Here is a 21,597-nt window from a genome sequence, read left to right as displayed (position 1 = left end):
ATTCACTTTCGATCGAGCGTGAAACAGTTTTTTTTCTTCTTTAAATTATTGTAAATATAAACGATTGCGTCGAAAATGGACCAAGTGAAGTATACATAAATAAAATTCATGCGTGTAAAATTGAATAAATCCGATATCGATGATACGATTAGATCGATCGGAAAATAGGATCCGTTTATAATTAACGGTACAATTATTAATCCTAAATATTAATAATAAAAATAAGGAAAGTCACGCACGAAGTAGAAAGCGATCGTTTAGCGTCGTTTAGTGTATTTTCTTTTACAAAAATAAAATTTTAAAAGAATACAAATTTTTCGTATTTTTTTCTGGTAAAATTTCAAATACTTTTTCTTTTACTTTTTACCAAAAAAAAACAAATAAAAAAAATACGATAATTTTGTATAAATTTATGATTCGATTTGTACAACAAACGACGCAAATGTATCAAATATATAAGATTTGAGTGGATTATCGCTGGAACGAAAGAGAATTTAGAAAAGAAATTTTTTTCAACAAAGGACAGATTGCTTTCTAAATTTATTATTATTAGTATTTTTTTATTATTATCATTCATTATTATTTTTACTATTATTTTATTTTATTTTTTACTATTATTACCGTTGTTGGTATTATTTTATTTTTTTTGAATTTATTATTTTCAATTTTTGTCTGTCCTTATATTTTTTGTACTTTTAACACAGTCCAAAAGCATTGCACCTCAATTGTACGGTATTATTTTTCTGTATCCCTGTATCTATAAGAATGTAAAATTTCACGATGGACTAAGAAAAAAAAAGTTATAAATAATGCGATTACAATTATAATTATACGATTTATTATTATGTTACTTCGCATCTTTTATTTCAACGGTACATACTCTGTAAAATCTTCAATTATGATTATCATTGCTAATCATAACGAAAAAAAAACATTGTACTTGTCGCTGTTATATACATATATACATATATATATATACATACAAAAAAACAATATATTAATTTAATAACAATAAAGAAAGAAAGAAAATTACTTATTATGAAAGTTAGGTTTATTTAATTAATTTTCATTGTTTTTTTTTCTTGGACTTGTTTTAAATTAATTCAACAATGTTTAATATATTTCGACGTGAAAATAAAAATTTGCAAACATTGTTTTAATTTTCCTATGTGTAGAATTGATAAATTAAAAAATAATTAATGTAAATAAAAATTAATTGAAAATTAAAAATTATTCTAAATTTACTTTTGAAAAAGTCATAAATTTTCACTCTTGCTAGTAAAATAAATATTAATTCGGCAATTCCTTGCAAATCGTAAGATAATTAATATAAAAAAAAAATTAGTTATTGTATAATTTTTTTCAATATTTACTTTTTGATTTAATTTCTTTAATAAAAAAATTACCACCCCAATATATTAAAAATGTTGAAATATTTTGAAATATTTAATTTTATTATTTAAAATCAGGGTAATTGAAATTTATTTTGAATCCAGGTGGTTAAATTCGACTATTTAATTCTAAAACTAATCTAAATCGCTAAAATTGAAAATACATTTCAATTATTAAAATTTTTCCTTTTAGTCGTTTAATTTTTATAAAATTAAAAAAAATGTAAAAGCATTAATAGAAATAAAGTGTTTTTCTACAAAAATAGAAGTAATCTTCAAAATAAAAGAAAACCTTCAAATATTTTATTTTTATAAAATGAACAAAAAGTAAATTTTCAAAAATAGGAAATTTGAAAATTATTTCGTAATTACCGCCACTAGAGGGCTAGAATTCTCTCAGGAAGCAGGAAGTACTGATGACGTCGTTGAGTGCTGCTGACGATGCTGAGAGGTTTTCAAGATGGCAAAAAAAGGTTCGGTTGTTAAATCGTCTCAAAACGAAGATAATAATAAAGCAAATGACGATACAGTGAATGATGATGAAGAACCAAACTTCAGTGATGCCGAGGACTATGAGGATGATATTACCGATGAAGGTATGTGCGAATAATTTCATTATTAAAATCGGCACGTTGTGTGCCATTCGGAGCATGGATGCATATGGCCGCAAAGTGTGACTTTCGCACATAACCTTAAAAAGACGCTTTATTATTTTATCACTATCGATAGATAACCGAACATTCGTTTCACATCTCCAAATGAAAGTTTAATTAGTCCCGAATATTTTTAACACATGCTTTTTTAAATTTCTTTCACTTGTATTATTTTTTTTCCGAAAATGTAAATTATAACCTCAAAAATTATGGCATCTGACATCTTGAATTTTGAACGAAAACCAAGCCTTTGAATTATTTAGAAAATATTTATATTTTATAGCTTTATCCTTAACTATTTACTTCTTACTTTTCATTACTTTTATTCGCAAAAGATATTTTAATATTTGAGGGAAATATATTTAGTGAAAATGAATTTTGAACGAAAGATAATTACAAGATGTTAAACGAATTTTAAAGAAAACTTTAACTTGAAAATAAAATGTATTCTTTGAATATTCACAGAACTTCTCGGGGATATCCTGAGTACAAAACCGTCCGAAACAGATGGTGTAGAGTCTGTGATTGTGGTCGATGGTGTTCCTCAGGTCGAGCCAAGTCGGCAGGAGAAGCTCACGGTCGTCATTGAGAAAATATTTTCGAAGCATGGCACTATCGTGAATAAATGGTTTCCTGTCAACGAAACTGGTGTAACTAAAGGGTAAACTTTTCATTTAAAACATTTTTTAAAATAGTTTATTTTAGTAACTAATCGAATTACTCCACAATTTTACTTACAATTTCTTTTTTATTAATGAGGCTGAAGCAACGTTTTTGAAAACGAAAAATAATAAGACAATTTTGTTTCTAATTAAAATTATTTATAGATTGTCACGTCCTCTAAAAATGTTAATTACATAAAACTTTCGGTACATTAAAACTGGAGACGAATTAACTTGAAAAGAAATTGTATTCTTACTTTATTTTTTTAGAAACGTTTTAGAAATTGCTTTTTTTCTTATTCGATTATGTTCTAAGAATATAATTTTTCCCCAGATACATCTTTCTCGAATTTGAGAATCCACATCAGGCAATGGTAGCTGTGGCTAAAGAGAATAATTTCAAAATCGATAAACTCCACACTTTCAAGACAAATTTATTCACCGATTTTAAGAAATTTGAAGATATCGCTAAGGATTGGGAACCACCGACGTCACAACCATTCAAAGGTGCTGGAGATTTACATTCTTTTCTACTCGATCAAGATGCGTATGATCAATTCTCCGTTTTGTCCGGAAACAGTTCTGCAGTTGCTGTTCAAATCTGGCAAAATTCAGCACCTGAACCCACATTATTGGAAGAGCGAACGGTAATTTTTTTTTCTTTAACGAATTAATAGATAATTTTTAATTGTTATTATTTTTAACGATTTAAATTAAATGAAAAATTTTATACATTAAGATTTTGATTCTAAATTCATATTTTTTCTTTTCACAATAGAGATGGACGGAAACTTATATAAAATGGTCTCAAATGGGAACCTACTTAGTCACCTTCCACAAACTTGGAGTTGCCCTTTGGGGTGGTCCAGGATTTACGCAACAGGCAAGATTCAGTCAACGTGGCGTCGAGTGTGTTGATTTTTCACCATGTGAAAAGTACCTCGTCACTTATACACCACGCTCAGATGGAAGTCCAGATCAGAAGCGAATTGTCATTTGGGATATTTTCACTGGCCAGGAGAAACGATCCTTCTGCTTGGAAGCCACTTCAATTTGGCCTCTATTCCGTTGGTCGCATAATGATAAATATTTTGCGTGCATTGGCGAAGATCTTTTGAGCGTCTACGAAACTCCAGTGAGATTTATACTTTGATTATTAGAAAATAATTATAAAAAATTGTAGAAAATATTTTTTTACAAATACATTTAGATTAACAGTAATTTTGAAAAAGAAAATTATAGAAAATGTTTATAGTACTAAATTTTGAGTATTGGAAAACAAAATATTAAATTATTAACAATTATTTTGACTATTAGAAAATATTTAGATTGTTATTGACAATAATATCTTATTTCCAGTCATTTGGATTGCTAGACAAGAAGAGTTTCAAAATTGATGGTATTCAAGATTTCGGTTGGTCCCCAACAGACAATATTCTCGCTTTCTGGCGTCCGGAAGACAAAAATAATCCCGCTCGTGTCACCCTCTTGGAAATTCCAAGGTAAGTTGATTTTTCGGAAGTACTAAATGTACTTATTAAAATTATTTTTAAATTTATTCAGGAAAACCTGGAAATGTCAGGGAATTTTATAAACCTTGAAAAAACCTGGAAAAGTCTGGGAATCTTTATCGAAATCTTGAAAAATTGTTGTTTTCTAAAGTTATTGTGTTTATTCTTGAAATCTAATTGCACTTAAATATTTCAAAATTAATTCAATTTTAAAAAAATTACGTTTACAATTTTCATAAGTAGATGAACTTCAAAAGATTTTGAATTAAAATTTTATAAAATTTCAATTTTAAATGAATTTAATTAAAAATATCAAAAAAAAACTTCGATTTAAAAAAAATTTTAAAAACTAAAATTCTTCTGAATTAAGTTAAATTTTTTAATATATATTTAATTGATTGTTAAAAATAATGTATTTATAGAAGAATTTTAGTTAAAAACACGAAAACAAATTGAATTTTGAAGCAATTAAAAATGATTGCAGAAATTCAATTATTTTCAAAAATAGTAAAATTCTTCTCAGAAATTCAATTATTTTCAAAAATTTTAATTATTTTCAAAAACTTTCCTCAATTGAATGATTTTTATTATCTACTACTTTAATAAAAATTCCTAAAAGAATTCAATTAGTTAGAAAAAATTTTAATAAAATTCTATGCAAACATTTAATTATTTTCATAAATAATAAAATTTCACAGGAATTCAATTATTTGCAAATTATTTTCATAAATAATAACATTTTCTACAGGGATTCAATTATTTTCATAAATAAATTAATAAAACTCAATGCTGAATTTCAATTATTTTTAATACAATTTTAATGGAATTCTTCGAAAAAAGTTATTATTCTTAAAAGTTTTATTAAAATTTATCAAAGAAATTTCATTATTTTAATAACCTTTGCTACAATTATTTATTAGAATTAAAGTATTATTTTCAATACATTTTTAATTAAATTTCTTTAAAGAATAAAATTATTTTCAAAAATTTTAATGAAATTCTTTGCGTAACAATTCAATTTTTTTCAAAATAATTTTAATAAAATTCTTCTCAGAAAAGATTTATGTTTAAAAATTTACAAAAATTCTCGTCAAAATTTCAATTATCTTTATAAATAATAAAATTTTTCTCCGAAATTCAATTATTTTCAAAGCTTTTAATAAAATTCTTGTCAGAATTTCAATTATTTTTAATACAATTTTCATCAAATTTCTCGAAAAATGCAATTATTTTTAAAAATTTTATTAAAATTTGTCAAGAGAATTCAATTATTTAAATATTTGTTGATAAAATTCTCTATAAAAATTCAATTTTAAGAAACATTCAATTTTTTAATAAAATATTAATTTTTTTAGTTAAATAATTGAATTGTCGTAGAATTTTCTAATAAATATTAATTTAAAAAATGAATTTCAAATTAAAATCTTTGAAAATTTGAACTTTTTATACTTTTAATTAAGAATTCTATAAAAATTAATTTTTCTCAATAAGCTTAATGGAATTTTTTTTAATTATTTGAAGTTTTTAATTTCTAATATAATTAATTGAAGAATGTCAGAATTATCGAAATTTCGTTAAATTAAGTTATAAACAAAAGAATTTGAAAATTCACAAAGAACTTTTTGATGCTTTAAATTAACATTTTTTGTGTTTATTTATTTCCAGCCGTAACGAAATTCGTTACAAGAATTTGTTTAATGTCGCTGAATGTAAGATATTCTGGCAAAAATCTGGTGATTATCTCTGCGTGAAATGCGATCGTTTCGCTAAACGTAAGGAAAAAACGGAGCAAAAATACAGTGTAAGAAAATTTTTGAATATTTAAAATTAAAAAAAATTTGTTAAAAAATTATTATAAAGAGAAAATTCTTACAGGGAATGTCGTACAATTTCGAAATCTTCCATATGAGAGAGAAGGAGATTCCCGTCGACAGTGTGGAGATTAAAGAACCAATTCACGCGTTCGCTTGGGAACCCGTAGGTTGTAAATTTGCCATCATTCACGGAGAAGTGCCAACTGTTAGCGTCAGCTTCTACGAGGTTCGATTCGGACACCAACCAGCACTTTTGAGTAAGTTTACTTCTAACTTTTATTTATTTTTAAATTCAAATTGAATTTTTATTCGTTTTTAAAGTCAATTTTAAGTTTAATACATTATTTAACTTTAATTTTAATAGTTATTTATTTTTAAATTCAAATTTAATTTTTATTCATTATTTAAATTCAATTTGAATGTTTATTCATTATTAAAGTAAATTTTAACTTTTATTCATTTTTAAATTCAATTTTTACTTCTTTTTACTTTAAAATTCAATTTTTATTTTTATTTATTTTTATTTATTTTTACATTCAATTTACATTTAATTACATTTCAATTAAATATTCAAACTTCGTCATTTTTGTAATTCTAAATCCATTTTTCTTTTTGTTTAGAAAAACTCGAGAAGAAAGCTTGCAATCATCTCTTCTGGTCCCCTGCTGGTCAATTCATTGTTCTCGCTGGTTTAACATCAATGTCGGGTGCTTTAGAATTCATCGATACGAATGATTTCACAGTAATGAACTCCACAGATCATTATCAAACTTCCGATGTCGAATGGGATCCCACTGGACGGTAATGATTATAAATTTCTTTTTAGATTTTTTATCTTGAAAACATTTTTCGATTGGATTTGGTAGTTGATAATTTTTTTCATGTTATGCAAATTTTTATCTTGGAAACTTTTTTTTGTATATTAATAATTTTTTATTTCACGTTATGTAAATTTTTTTGCAGCTATGTCGTGACAGCTGTTTCAAGTTGGAAAACAAGTGTTGATAACGGATATTGGATTTGGACATTCCAAGGACGTATCCTAAAGAGAATCAATCTCAATGGTTTCAATCAACTCTTGTGGCGTCCACGACCACCGTCACTTTTGTCAGCTGAACAAATCAAAGAGATTAGAAAGAATCTTAAGAAATATTCGTCTCAATTCGAGAGCAAAGATCGAATGCGACTCACACGCGCTTCGAAGGAATTAATCGAGAAGCGTTGCTCATTGATGAAGGCCTTTGAGGAATATCGCAATAAACGAATTGAGGAATGGAATACCCAGAAGAAGAGGCGAATGGAATTACGTACCCGTGAGTATTTCTTTAAAAATATTTATTTTTCTATAGAAATTTAAAATATAAATTCAATAAAAATTAATTATTCACATATTGCAAAATTGACAATTTTTTAAAATTAAATTTTAGACATCGACACGGATGAATTGGATTCAGATACAAAGAATGTGGAGGAAGAAATTGTAGAATTTTTCGTAAAGGAAGAAAGTTTTATCATTGACGACAAATAAAACTGTGCAGGAAAATTAGAATCTTACTTGCCCTTATTTGGAAACCTCCAGAGAATTTTCAAGAGCCAGTGTGTCACTTCTAAAAAAAAAGAGAAAAAATTCCAAAATTACTCTTTTTAAAGGAGTGTGGGATTTTTTATCTCCAAAAAAGAAAAAAAATTACCGTTAAATTAATCAACAATAAGAATGTTGATTATTTACGGTAATGGACAAGTAATTTCATTTCATTATTATTGCAAATATAAATTCACTCTTTTATACATTAATTTTTTCAGTAGACGCAATCGTAACTGCATTAAATTTTATGAATTTTACCACATTCCTTACAGGATATTTTTTTTCTTTTTGAAAAATGAATACCATGAAATGTTTATCATGCAAATTTTTTTAAATTATTTAACTGACGTCTATGAAAATAAAAGTCATATGTATAAAAAGAAGTTTGTGTTATTTTTTAAATTAGTTTTTGAAACCATTGATCTAGGGTTTTTTTTCAAGACTCAAGTTTTAAAAAATCGATAATGTGATAAATTAATGCAGAATGTTGATATTTACAATTAAAAGTTTTATTAATTATTTAATTCTGAGAAGATTTATATTTAAACTTTTTTCAAAAAATGCAAGTTTCGAAATGTTTTTTTATAAATTCTGAAAAATTTTAGATTTAGAATTTTTTTCGGAATTTAGAATTTATTTTAATCTATTATTTAAAAATCGTTCAATATTTATAAACAAATAAAATAAATTAAAAATTTTTTAAATAATAGAGATTTTTGAAAATATCTTTAAAACTAATTAAATTTTTAAGAAATTAAAAGAAAAAAATTTTTTTAATTTTTTAAGAATTTTATTGACATTTTTTTTAAATAATCTAGGGAAGTTACTGACAGTATTTAAGTTTTTTTTAAATAGATAAACAACTTTAATGTTTTAAATTAAATTTTTGCTTTTAAAAATTAATTCTTTTTATAATAAAACTAATTTTGAATTTTTTTCAAAATTATCAAGAAAATACTCGAAATTTTTTCTGGATATCAGAAAGAAACAAAATAGTTTTTAGCAACCTTGCAAAGTAAAAATGCTAGTTAATTTAAATTTTAATTGAATATCTGTTATATAAACAATTATTTATTTTTATAAAATAGAAAAAAAAATTTTTTTATTTTTTAAAAAATAAATAAATTTAGTTAATTCATAGAATTTGTAAACAGAATTTATAGAAAAAAGTACTTATTAGAAAGGTCTGAATAAATAACGATAATATAATTTGCTATATACACACTTTAATAACCAAAAACAAACATATTACAATAATAATATTGTTATTAATATAATTTTATGTAATAATAGAATTGTTTATCAATCGTAGTGTAAACACTAAAAATCTTGTTTTTCTCGTATTTGGAAAGAACAATATACTTTTTCTTTCATATTTTTATTATTATTATTTTTTTTTTTAATAATAATAATATTCATTTATACTTGCCATTGGCGATTGCATTCTCGTGGCTCTCGATTCAGTTTTATTTTATTATTTTTTTTTTACAAATAGACATATTTTTGCCTCTTATAATTATACATTTCTCTCTTTTCTTTTTAATTAATATTTTCCATATACATATATATATGTTACACAAGGATAGGTTGCTTCACAAAAATTTTTTTATTTTTTAATTCTATTTTTTTCTGATTACTAAATGTCTGCGGATCAATAGTTTCTTTTATTTTTTTTTACATGCGTTTTCTTAATAAAATGTAGTTCTACTCTTTATTTGACGAATTCGTGAGCCACGATGTTACAGTCGTCATGAATATTGTTATCTTAGAATAATAAACGTTACAGTGCAATATCTAAAAAAATCTGTCTTTTTTATGCAACTTACACATTCAAATACAGTGTACTCGAAATTTACAATTGTTATTGCCCTTACAAACATTAAATTACTATCGAGCGGTAGCAATCTGCGATCTTATTTTTGTATTTTCTTTTTAATGATATTTTTACTGTCAAGAGCGCAAAACGTCTTTTTAAAGACAGTGACTTTTTTTTGTATGTGTACTTGTAAAGTATCCGTGTAAAAGTGTTGAGTGTTTTCGAGTTTTCAATATTCTTTTTTTTTTATTTTATTTTACGATCAATTGTGAATCGCACAATTAATCCACATTTTTTTCTTATTAGTCGGGAAATGAAATTTCCGACGATGGAAAAAAAATGGTTTTTATACAGTACGAATTTTTTTCTTTTCCAGACTTTTAAACAACATCGTCAAGTAAATAATGACAATTGTTTTTTTTTCTCTTTTTTTTACTATTTACAAGTAATCAATCGAATATCGAGTAAACAAATATACGTCGCTAAATACTTTCGACCCTAATTTTTTTATTATATTCGACATAAAAGCGAAAAGAGAAAAATTTACAAATTTTAGGATATAAAATATACATAGACAAAAGTGTAGGTTTTTTTTTAATAATAAACATCATTGACAAATTCAAATAATTACATACTAAGTTAACAAGTTTTGATAAATATTTTTAAAATAAAATTTTTCTCTTTCACCTTTTATATATTGCAAATAAATATATTAATGGTCGTTTTTAAAAATAATTTAGCTTTTTTATTTTCTTATTTTTTTAAATAAAAATTCGTAGCTAGACTAAATAATAATCAATAAAGGAGAATACTTTGCGGAAAAATAAGGAACAAGTAATGCCAATAAAGCAATTTGACCTCGGTTTTATAAAAAAAAAAAAATCGACCCGACTAATTACTTTCTACTAATTAACACTTGGGTTTTTTTTCTCTTTACAACGAGAGTTTTTTTTTCTCAAAGCATTATTTGTTAACGCAAAGTATTCTTCGTAAATTCCTCCGAACGAGAAATTGCTTTGAGCAAACGAAAGTTGTAAAAAAATTAAAAGAACAAATAAGAATCAATAACCGTAGATCGGAAGGATTTCTTTCAAAAAAAAAACATTTTGAAAAAAAACTATTCATGACTTGTAAAAAATAAAATACTAAAAAATTCATTTTCGAATTTTTAAGTAGTTTTCATTTTTTTTTTTTTTATTTTCTCCTTCCGATCTTTACACATCTACATATTCTGATAGCAACTAATCAACAATGTACGCTTACAATAAAAGTACAATCAGTATAATAAATACGCAACAATATCGCGTGAGAATTTCATATCGATTAAATATGCAACATATTATAATGCAGTTTAAATACAGAGATAATAGTAATAAAAATAATAGAATTAATAATAAAAATATTAAATATAAAATTTAGTAAACATTTTTCTTTAATATTTCTATTATTAATGGCGATAAAAAGAATATATTATAATAATATAAATTTGTCCGAGAATTCACAGCTGGAGAACGTCCTTTCAATTGCACGTGTCGCATCGCTCGTTTTCTCCGAACATTTAACAAAAAAAAAAATTGTTTCTGTATTAGTCTTATATCACAATGTTGTTCATAAAATTGATACAGAGATTTTAAACAAAAACATTCTCAAGGGAGAAATACAACAATAAAAAAGGATTAAAGGAGATGACGAAGACAACGTGGAATCGACCGGATTTAAAATTCATCATTTTTTTTCTATTTGCAAAGAAATTATTAATTTCGATTATCTCTGATGAGAAAAAAATACTTTTTTAGGTAAAAATTCTCAATTTGTATTTGAATTTTGTTGTCGAATTTATTCTTCTTAATTTTTATTTCAATATTTCTATCGAATTTATTTTTCCCAATTTGTATTTGAATATAGTTATCGAATTTATTTTTCTCAATTTGTATTTGAATATTGTTATCGAATTTGTCTCTTTCAATTTGTATTCGAATATTGTTATAAAATTTATCTCTTTCAATTTGTATTTGAATATTGTTATCGAATTTATTTTATTTAAATGCCAATTTAAATATTGAATTTGAAGTTCGTTTTCTGTAAAACTTTAATACACTTTCAAACTTTGTGCCCATTTTGTAAAATCAATATCTGAAACTTTCCGGTATTCAAACTTCATATTCTCCTGACAATGGAGATTTTATTTTCCCTCGTTACATTGTAACAAGTAAATTGGCTGAAATTTCAAACTACATATTCACTTTTCGACAGATAACACTGTTTTAATTTACCTTTAGAATTTTAATTTTAATTTAACTTTTAGAATTTTAATTTAAATCCTATTTTTAGAATTTCATAATTAATTCAATTTTTAGAATTTTAATTCAATTTTTTGAATTTTAATTCTTATTTAGCTTTTAGAATTTTAATATTAATTTCGTTTCAATAATTTTAATTGAAATTTGGTTTTTAGAATAAAATTTCAATTTTTTAGTTATTATTTTTATTTAGCTTTTGGAATTTTAATTTCGTTATCAGAATTTTAATTCTAATTTGGTTTTAGAATTTAAATTTTAATTCTGCGTTTGGAATTTTTATTTTTATTACGCATTCAGAATTTTAATTTTAATTCTGTTTTTTGAATTTTAATTCACAATACAATTTGACGTAATTTTTTCTCACAATAAACAATTTGTAAAAGTAAGAATTTCATTAATGTAACTAAAAAATATTTTGTTCTGTATCTTCTGACAGAAAATTAATATTTCTTTGCAAAATTATTTTATTTCCTTTGGCAATTCCAAATTCTGGTAAAAATATTTTCATAAAAATTTGAATTATTTATTTGAATTTTTTGAATTATTAAAATTATTAGAATTACAAATTGAACTGTTTGAATTACAATTTTATTTGTTTAAATTACAATTCGAATTTTTTGAATTGTCCGAATTTTTGACCAAAGGAAAGAAAATGATTCAATTTTTTTTCTCAAGTTCTTCTTCGCTAGTAATATATATGTAAAAAAAATCAAAACTATATTTTTATTCAGCGACGTAACAACGCTTCTTTTCTGTCTGTGATATGGATGGTATAGTAAATGTAATTTAGTGTTTTAACAGCGTAGTAGTTAGTAAATAGAATACAGTAGTAATAATAGTGGTATAAGTCTCTACAAGAGTTGGTTGAATAGTGTGACATATTAAATACTTTTTTCAGCAATTTTTAGCTGTTTCAGAGAATATAAGGGAAGGTTTAAAAGGAAAAGATCATTTTATTGATCTTTGCTTTTCTTCGATCAAGAAAACGGTTATCAATCAGTCAAAGAAAACAAAAGGTTTTACTAAAAATCTTGATATGTAGACTCACATTTGGACAATAAGGTTTATTTTTTATTTTCGATCTATACACACGGTTTTTTTTTGTTTAATGTTTTTTCTCTACGTGACAATTTTTCCGCTTGACTTTTTTTTTTAAATTCGAAAGGTGCAAAATGTTTTATTTATAATTATAAAAAAATGCCCCCGTTCGGATGAAAGTCACTATAATAATTGCTTTTCAGAGATATGTAACGCATTCTACATTACTTCTAACTTAAAGCACTTTTTTTTCTCACCTCAGCTGGAATCAAATTTTCTTTCTTTTCTTTCTACAAAAAATTTTTGAGTTTCTTGAGTCTTTCTCTTCTTTTCTGACTTTATTTCACAATGAAATATTTGAGAATATTGTTTTAAAATGTACTTTTTTTTAAAAAATTCTGATAATAACCGTTTTTTAATATTCGTGTCCTTAAGGATATTTTTTTTGTGTAAGGTGTGTATTTTTTTTTTGCTTTTTTCTTTTTTTTGAGTGTAATTATTTTTAATTCTTGTCTTACTTTTTTATTGCATTCGCTAATTTTCTTTCATCTTTTCTTTAATTGATAATTAATGTATAATTGTTACAATGTTTTCATACCTCTCTACACTTCTTAAGTGCTGCTTTAAATCTTTTTATGTTACATAAATATTGAGTACCAGACAATTTTACAAAAACTATTTCTTTACCCTGGAATAATGTACTTTTGCCATTCCGCAGACGATTAATCGTTCAATGGAAGACCCACAAAACGATTTGCGCTTTTAAATCTTACAATGGAAAAAATTTACAAAACGAAATTATTTTTATTGGAAAAAGAAAAATGGGCAGAACTTGCGAGAGACTTGATTACAAATATTGTTGGGAATGATTAAAAAAAGAAGGTATCGATTTTGCCTTTTCTTGGCAAGAAAAATACATTTTTTTCCTTCATTCTCTCCAATTTCGTAGCAAGCAATATTTTAATTTATAATTAGAAGCATTTTATAAAAATGCTCGAAAGTTCTACACTTGCGAAAAAAGAATAAAATTCTTGGTGATTCGCTTCGTTTTTAACGCACTCTGTGCACTACTACTTTTTAACATTGTTTTTTTTTCCTCTTTTCTTTCCTCACTAAAAATTTAATACTCATTATTATAATCGTAAGTATTTTAATGACCCTGTTTCTTAAAGGCTTCGTAAAACAATAAGTTGGTTTCGGCCGAAGAATATACACATATTTTATTTTTACTTTACACGCATGTACAAGACGACGAAAGAGCACGGACGAAGGATCTTCGAAAAAGAGGGGAGAGAAGCCGAAGAAAATGAAAAAAAAAAAATTCTCACAGAGAGGGAAGAATCAATTCATCTCTTAATAATAAAAATAAAATGAAAAAAAACTTCTAGTTTCCAGAACTTTGTATGGAAACTGAGCTCCCTTCAAAAATTCACCTCTTTCCCTATACCTATTTATATGGATATTATTGCCCCTCGGAAAAAGATAAGATTTCTTTGCGCACAATACTTTTTTTGCGATATGAAAGGAGAGAAAAAGTCGAAAGGATGAAAGAAAAAAAACAGAAAAGGATGTAAGTGCGCCTTGGGAAGAAGATGAATACACATTTACAAAAATTCAAGTGGGAAGACGTCGCGCACTCCCATTCCTGTTTTATTAGATTTCATATCTTTCATTCGACATATGTGGGTCTATGAATTTCTATTTTTTTCTTCTTCTTTTAATTATATGTGTAATCTCAAAATGCTTGCAAAAATTACTCGATAAAAAAGCGTCGACATTTTCCCTATTTATACATTTCGATTTAAATATTTTTCTGAATTTTAACAAATTAATTACTTCATTAATAATATTCTATTAATAAATCTAATTATTTAATTAAACTTTGCTTCCTCATGGAGGAAGAATTGTATTAACAAATAATCTTATTAATGAATCGATTAATTATTTTACTCACAATTTTATTAATAAATCAATTATTTTATTTTTAGTAATAAATCGATTAATAAATTAATTACAATCTGACTGTTCAATTTTTGAATTAATTTTTGAATTTTTATTTATTTGGAAGAAACATTTTTTTCGAATTTTGCGAAATTGAATAATTTTACCGTTCTCTGTCTCAGGGAATTTCGACGCCCTTTTAAATTTTTGAGATTGGGAAAATAATATAAACGCCTGATGCAATCCACGAAAAAGTGGACGATTTGGCACGCGTTTCACCATTATTATTTGGCACGTGTGTTTTATTTTTTTTGAGCCGCTCTTGAATTAAGAATCTCGATATCGATTTGGCACAGTCTGCGGTCCCTCTCGCGTACTTTTGTTTTTATTTTTTCTTTAATCTCTTTTTTTATACATAAAATCTTGCCATCGAGTACAAAAAATATGCCTCCAAAAATCTAGTGTTCGCCCAATTATTATTATTATTATTTTATTTTTATTATTATTATTTTTTATTATTATTATTATTATTATTATTATTATTATTATTATTATTATTATTATAATAGAAGAGAGTTTAGAAAAAACTTGGTTTCTCGTAACCATCTTCCCTCATTTTTTTTATTTTTTGTTTTGACGTTTCTTGAAACGTTTAAATTGAAAAATTCTCCGTGCCCAAAAAGAAGGGAGCGGGCGTCTCAATATTCTATAAAAACTAAGTTACTTATTAGCTGATTGCCTTGCGTTACGATAAGGTCGGGTGTCAGTCCGATCACGACGATCCTTGATCGAGATTTTTCACATCTAATCCGATCAATGAAAGGAATATTCGTGTTTAAATTATTGAAGAGATGAAAAGGAAAGAAGAGAAATTTTTTTTTTGATCGAGGTAGATCGGGACAGACCCCTCGCAGTAAGGATAAGGCCCCTGCACTAACAGATTGCTCTACATGTGAGAATTCTTTCGAGAATTTTTACCCTTTTAAAAACGAAAATAATAAATTTTTATTATGATAAAAAATTATTATTTTAAATCGAGAAAAATTCTTCACAAAAAATTCTTACAGATTGCTCTACGCCACAACATAATGCTCGTGTTTTTTTTTTTCACTTTTCACAATATTTCGATTTCAAAGCGAGAAACAAAGATTTTTTTTTGCCTTGAAATTTATCAACTTTTCGAAACAATTCACTCGGGGTATACAATTCTAATTATTTTTTTTATTGCACACATTATATTAGTTTAATATTAGAATAATTAGAAATCTAGAACTACTTCCCTCGCCTTCGAAATTTTTTTTTTTGCAAGATTTTACTGCGGGTATTTTTTTAAATCTCTATAGAAAACGTGACTATAATAATCTGAGCTGAGCAATATCGTTAATTACTATTCTTTTTTTTGTCAATGGTACTGTCTTAATATTTCTATACATTATTATTATTTTATACAAATATGCCCTTCCTAAAACATACAACTACTTTAACATTTTTCTAGATGTCGAAAAATTGATTTATTTTATCGTTCATTGCGCTTTTTTCAAAGAGGAATATTTTCTTTTAGAGAGGAATAATAGACAAGAAAGAGACGATAATTTTTTTTTGTTTTGAAATTCGAAGAAAGAGTCGTGAAAAATTGAATAAATTGGAAAATATTTTTCTATTTGATAAAAATGTGTTGTTTTGCCTTTTTCAGACGAAAAGAGTGATTTAGAGGAATTAGCTGAAAAAATATTGAATGACATCGAGAAAATTTCTTTAAAGAATTTTCAATAAAAGACAGGATTTTAAATTTATTTTTAATATCTTCGATATTTTCAATATTTTCGATATTTTCAATAATTTCAGTATTTTTAATATTATCAATATTTTTAATACTTTTAATATTTATAATAAAAAACCGACGAACAATTTTGAACCATTTTCTTCTTTTATTATCTTGAAAAATTAATTTGCTCACGCTTTGAAATCGATTTTTCTTTTTCTCGTCTTTTATTGAATGGGAGCTAATTGATAATTAATTTTAAGTCAATTTCTCACTAATCTTGTGGATTTATTTTCTCGCAAAATTGAACGCAAAGAATGGAGAAATTGACATTATTTAGCTTTTTACGAGCGATAGCAAAATAAAATAAAGCTCTGTACAATTTTCCCTTAAATTCTTTTTTCTTTTTTAAACTATTTCAAATTTCCGAATAATTCCAAATATATTAATTTGGTTTTCTTTTTTAAAATAAATCTTGTACCGAAGAGAAATTTGGCACCTTCGGGTATTTTTTTTTTTCTTTGAACGAACATTATAAGACGCTACGAAATACATGTATACCAATCTTAACACACGAGTTTCTTTTCTTTTTACGAAGACTCTTAGAAATTACAAATTACAAATGACGCAAAGAGTGTACTTAGCAGCTACGACTCCTACGAGAAACGATCTTTTCGAAAGTTTTTCTTTTTTCCTAGAATATAATGTATTTTAGCTTTAACGTTCCGAATATAATATGATCGATCTTTATTTTTCAGCGACGTTAATTTATTTTTTCATTAATACGATTTTATTAAGTGTTTACGACTTGTAAGTATTGGAGCAAAGAGATTTATCGTAATCATATGTGTTTACCGGATATGCTTCGAGAATATATACTTTGACGATAAATTGCTTTCGTTTCATTTCTTTTCAATATTTATCCATCATTAGTTTTCATTTAGACGATTAGAGTAGAATTTAATCACTTTAATCTTCATTATTACTTAGGTATACATGAATTAATTCCTTTGAGAATTTCCAAAGCTGATCGCCATTACTCGCTTTAATTATTGAATTACAATTTTCTCAATTTTCTCAATCTTTATAATTTTAACAATTTTTTTCATTTTATACAATTTTCAAGTGTGAATTTAATTCAATCACCAATTAAATTTAAATCGCCAATTACTTAAAAGAACTTGAAGTAACAATTACTTAAAAATTTACAATTACAATTTCCGTAGAATTCAGTCTTTTGACAGCGTTTCAAGCGTATCACAATGAATTTGTCGTTAATACTGATTAAAAATTAATTAAAAGAGGAATACTTTTTCCCTTTCGATTTAAATCCAAATTATCAAGCGACGCTGCAATTTTTTAGAATGTAATACAAATTATTAACTACAAGAAAAATTATTTATTTACAATCTTCATTTCTATCAGTCTGACAATATTTTTTTTCCCCTATTTTCAGATTATTGTAATCGATTAAGGACGATCAGAGTCATAAATTCCCAAAATATTTATTTCATTTTACATCTCAATTTTTCTTGTATTTTCACAAAAAATGATAATTTTCTTTTATCATTTTAATTTTTCTTTTATTCGCTTCTCTTCGGCACGTTTTCATTCCCTCTCTGATTTACAACTTTTCTAATAAGATTTCGTGCCCTTCCCTCCCTCCCACCCTTTTCCCAAATCTTTAAAACCCCGTTCTTTCCGTGTACCTAAAAAATTGGCCTTAATTACTACACTATAATCAATTCTAATCACAGCAATATTTATTGTTGATATACACAATCATACAGCGTCTCACTACAGCTCAATGTCTGTGTTTGCTTTTTATTTCTTCATTTTTTTATTCTCTCTCTCTTAAATTGTTCTTTGTCCCTTGAAAGAGGCTACTCCTTTTAAATTATTATTTGTTTTTCAAAACCTCCCATCGAAAATAACTAGCTTTGAACATTTTTTTTTCCTCTCGCTTTTTAATATTACTTTATTTTTAATATTCTTTAAACCGTATAATAAAGTGGAGTTGAATTTACATTGAGCTTTTTTTTGAAAGAAGAGAACTAATTTTTTTTCGTTGGCAAATTTTTAAATTAATGAAATTTAATTATTTGAATAAATTAATTAACTTTTTATTGAGTTTATTTATTGAATTTTATCAAGTACTGATTAATTGACTAATCAGTAAAAATTAATATTAGTAATTATTATTACTAATAATTATTTATAATTATTTATTATTTATAATTTATAATTGCGAATAATGTTCGAAATTCAGAAAATTCTGTTATCAAGCTCAAAATTGATTAAATCCTAGAGAGACCCATGGATTTTTTTCCCCTTTTTTTTCAATGTTCCGCTGGTTTTAATTCAATGGGATTTTATCTATCGAGAGGATTAAAGGGGGTCAAGTGTGGGTAGATCGCTCTAAAAGAGATAGAGATGGGCTTGTGATAGGTGAAAGACGAAGAAGTTTCAGAAAAGCGTCTGGGGTATTGAAAAAAGAAAACTCCAGACGAAGATATAGAATTGATCGGTAATCGCATCGATGAAAGTTGTTCTCAGTGCGGTAAAAATTAGTCAGGGAAAAGAAGTTGAAAAATAATTTTTGTCTTCTCTGCACTTTTTCTTCAAAAATTAACTTTCTTTGTTTGTTTTCCAAACAATTTTCTTGCATTTTCCTAAAATCTTCTTGGTAAAAGATTCTTTTCACCATTTTTCCAAATGTTTTTCCTAATTGAATTTTCAAAAATAATTCCTATTTTGAAAATATTTCCGTTTTTTGGAGAAACTTTTACAAAAGTTTTAAAAGTTTCTTTTACAAAAATTAATTTTGTAAAAATGAAACATTTTTAGAAAACAATTTTCAGCTCATAAAAAAGAGTATTTTCTCCTTGTAAATAAAATGATATATAAAACTATCACACATGATGTTTTTCGAGTATTATTAGAAGATCCTGATGGAAGATTATTGGTGACAAATGTTTAACTGCGCTAGTTAATTAATTTTCGTGTTTCTAAATAATAAATTAAATAATTAAACGATTGAAATTTGATATGAAATCAATGTACGATAAAATTAATTAATTAGTAACAGTATACATTTATGGGAAGTTATTATTAGTTTATTTAAACTTGGATATATTTATAAATATTATATGGAAGCCATTGAAAACGTATGTGAATTTTGGTAAAAATTTATTTACCCTTCGGATACTTAGATTTTCGTCTCTTTATGAGAGATGAAATGCACGACGAGAGGAACGTACGGATAATTTATTTTTTTTATTGAGTTTTGCAACAACTTGAGCGTTTTTACGTAAAATTGAACAAAAAAATACGAATTTTTACAAATTGAAAAATTGTCTTTTCTAGAAAGCGCAAAAATTCACGATATACGATTCGATTAACTTTTTTTTTTCTTGCTTCAAATTGGCACGTGCCGGAAGTACTCGAGTACGATTCGAAGATATGTCAGGTTTTTTTTCATTCTTTAGGAAAAAACGATGAATATTTGTATAAGGATTCGTCGCCACTTACACGTTCTCGAATTTATTGTATTATGGACCCTTTGACTATCGAGTAAATCAGTGTTCGATGTTTATTTTTCGTTTCTTCCTTCAGGGAAAAAAAATCTTTTTTTTATATAAAGTCAAAAACATCTAGAATTTTTCACTATGATATGTTGAAATATTTTTTTGTTAAATTTCTTATCTTTACTCGTTAAATTATTCAAATAGAATTTAAACAGGACATCCTGTGAGGTAAATTGTATTTTGCCGGTAATTTTATTATAAAAGACTTTATTTTATAAAAAATATTAAATTTTTCATATTTATAAAAAAGAGAATCCGTATTAATTTTATTTCTAATTTATTACTAAATCTTGATAGTAAAATAATTTTCGAAATTAATAGTTTACTTTTACATAATTTAAATTTTCGTAAATTTACATCTTAAAATTGAAAATTATTCGAAAAATTGTAAATTATTCATTAATAAAAATTAATTGTTTATAATTAATGCAAGAGAATTTAGTACAGATATTCGAGATCAAGTTTCTTCAGAAGATATGATTGAATTGGTGACAAAGATTTTTTAAAAAAAATAGTATTTGTCAATATACTAATTACAAACTTTAGTAAATTTTCAAATATTAAAATTCTACGTACTTAAATTTCTAATCGAACACTGAATTTGAAGATATTGAATCCTTTTTTTTTTTTTTGCTGAAAAATACGCAACAGGTACAAATTTGCGAATTTCGTGAATAGATATGATGAACAGTGATTTTTAGAAATTACAAAAGAAAAATCACCTAATCGCGATAATGAGATCGTGTAAGCAACTTTTTTTTGGTTGGGGAGGAGAAGATGGACCCTCAATGGTTTCGAGGATAGAAATGAGATCGAAGTTGTAACGGACCAGAAATCGAAATACGATTTTCAACAATAAATAGAAAAGAAATTAAATAATTAATATTCTTACTAGTATTTTTTAGAATTTTTTCTCACAAATAATTATTTTCTAACAAATATTTATAAAACTTATTGCTACATAATTTAAAAATATAATTTTTAATAACAAAAACTTTCAATTTCATCATAGCGTATATTTATGCTTAATAATTATCATCGTTAAGATTATTATTGTACTTTGAGAAACGCTTTTTTTTAAATCTATATACGCTTAGAAGTCTATTAAAATATATTAAGTTTTAAATTACAATTTTGAATTACAATAAATTACAAAATTTTCCTTCTTTTAAATCTCGCATTTCTTAAATAAAAATTTATAAACTTACACAAGAGAATAACAAAAACAATAAAGTCTTTTTTTCAACAGAAAAAAGTGAAAAAATATTTTTAAAAATCAAATTTCTAAAATATAATTAAAGCTGCTTGCCTAATAATAAATTAGGATAATCTCAAATTCGAAGAATTCTAAATTCTTCCTTCACTCAATTTTTCTTTCACCAAAATTTGATGAAAAAAATCGATAAAATCTTTCGTTTTCGAAAAAAATAATTCTTAATTCGAAAAAAAATATTCTTTAATAAAAAATTTATTTTAAATCGACTAATTAAAAAATTAATCGATTATCAGTCCGTTGACAATGGTGGGAATTTTTTTC

The 21,597-nt window shown here is 25.1% G+C and overlaps 1 protein-coding gene across 1 annotated transcript; it reads left to right on the top strand.

Moving 5' to 3' along the window:
- The first annotated feature begins 1,801 nt into the window (after positions 1-1,801).
- Positions 1,802-7,999, top strand: LOC122512922 (eukaryotic translation initiation factor 3 subunit B). Its single transcript, XM_043629066.1, has 10 exons — positions 1,802-1,987; positions 2,510-2,705; positions 3,041-3,353; positions 3,485-3,841; positions 4,066-4,208; positions 5,883-6,018; positions 6,093-6,288; positions 6,652-6,832; positions 6,995-7,344; positions 7,459-7,999. The coding sequence occupies exons 1-10, from the start codon at positions 1,852-1,854 to the stop codon at positions 7,557-7,559; spliced, it is 2,109 nt and encodes a 702-aa protein (XP_043485001.1). The 5' UTR covers positions 1,802-1,851; the 3' UTR covers positions 7,560-7,999.
- The last annotated feature ends 13,598 nt before the right edge of the window (positions 8,000-21,597 follow it).

The sequence above is a fragment of the Leptopilina heterotoma genome, unplaced genomic scaffold (genome assembly GCF_015476425.1).
Source record: "Leptopilina heterotoma isolate Lh14 unplaced genomic scaffold, ASM1547642v1 Lhet_13, whole genome shotgun sequence".
In the NCBI taxonomy this organism is placed as follows: Eukaryota; Metazoa; Arthropoda; class Insecta; order Hymenoptera; family Figitidae; genus Leptopilina; species Leptopilina heterotoma.
Note: the sequence above shows the minus strand (reverse complement) of the source record. Positions and strands in the feature narration are given on the sequence as shown.

Excerpts from the sequence above, each read along its gene's own strand:
- LOC122512922 (XM_043629066.1), top strand. The coding sequence starts at position 1,852 with ATGGCAAAAAAAGGTTCGGTTGTTAAATCGTCTCAAAACGAAGATAAT. Across the intron at positions 1,988-2,509 it reads GGATGATATTACCGATGAAG|AACTTCTCGGGGATATCCTG; the intron begins GTATGTGCGAAT and ends GAATATTCACAG. Across the intron at positions 6,289-6,651 it reads ACACCAACCAGCACTTTTGA|AAAAACTCGAGAAGAAAGCT; the intron begins GTAAGTTTACTT and ends CTTTTTGTTTAG.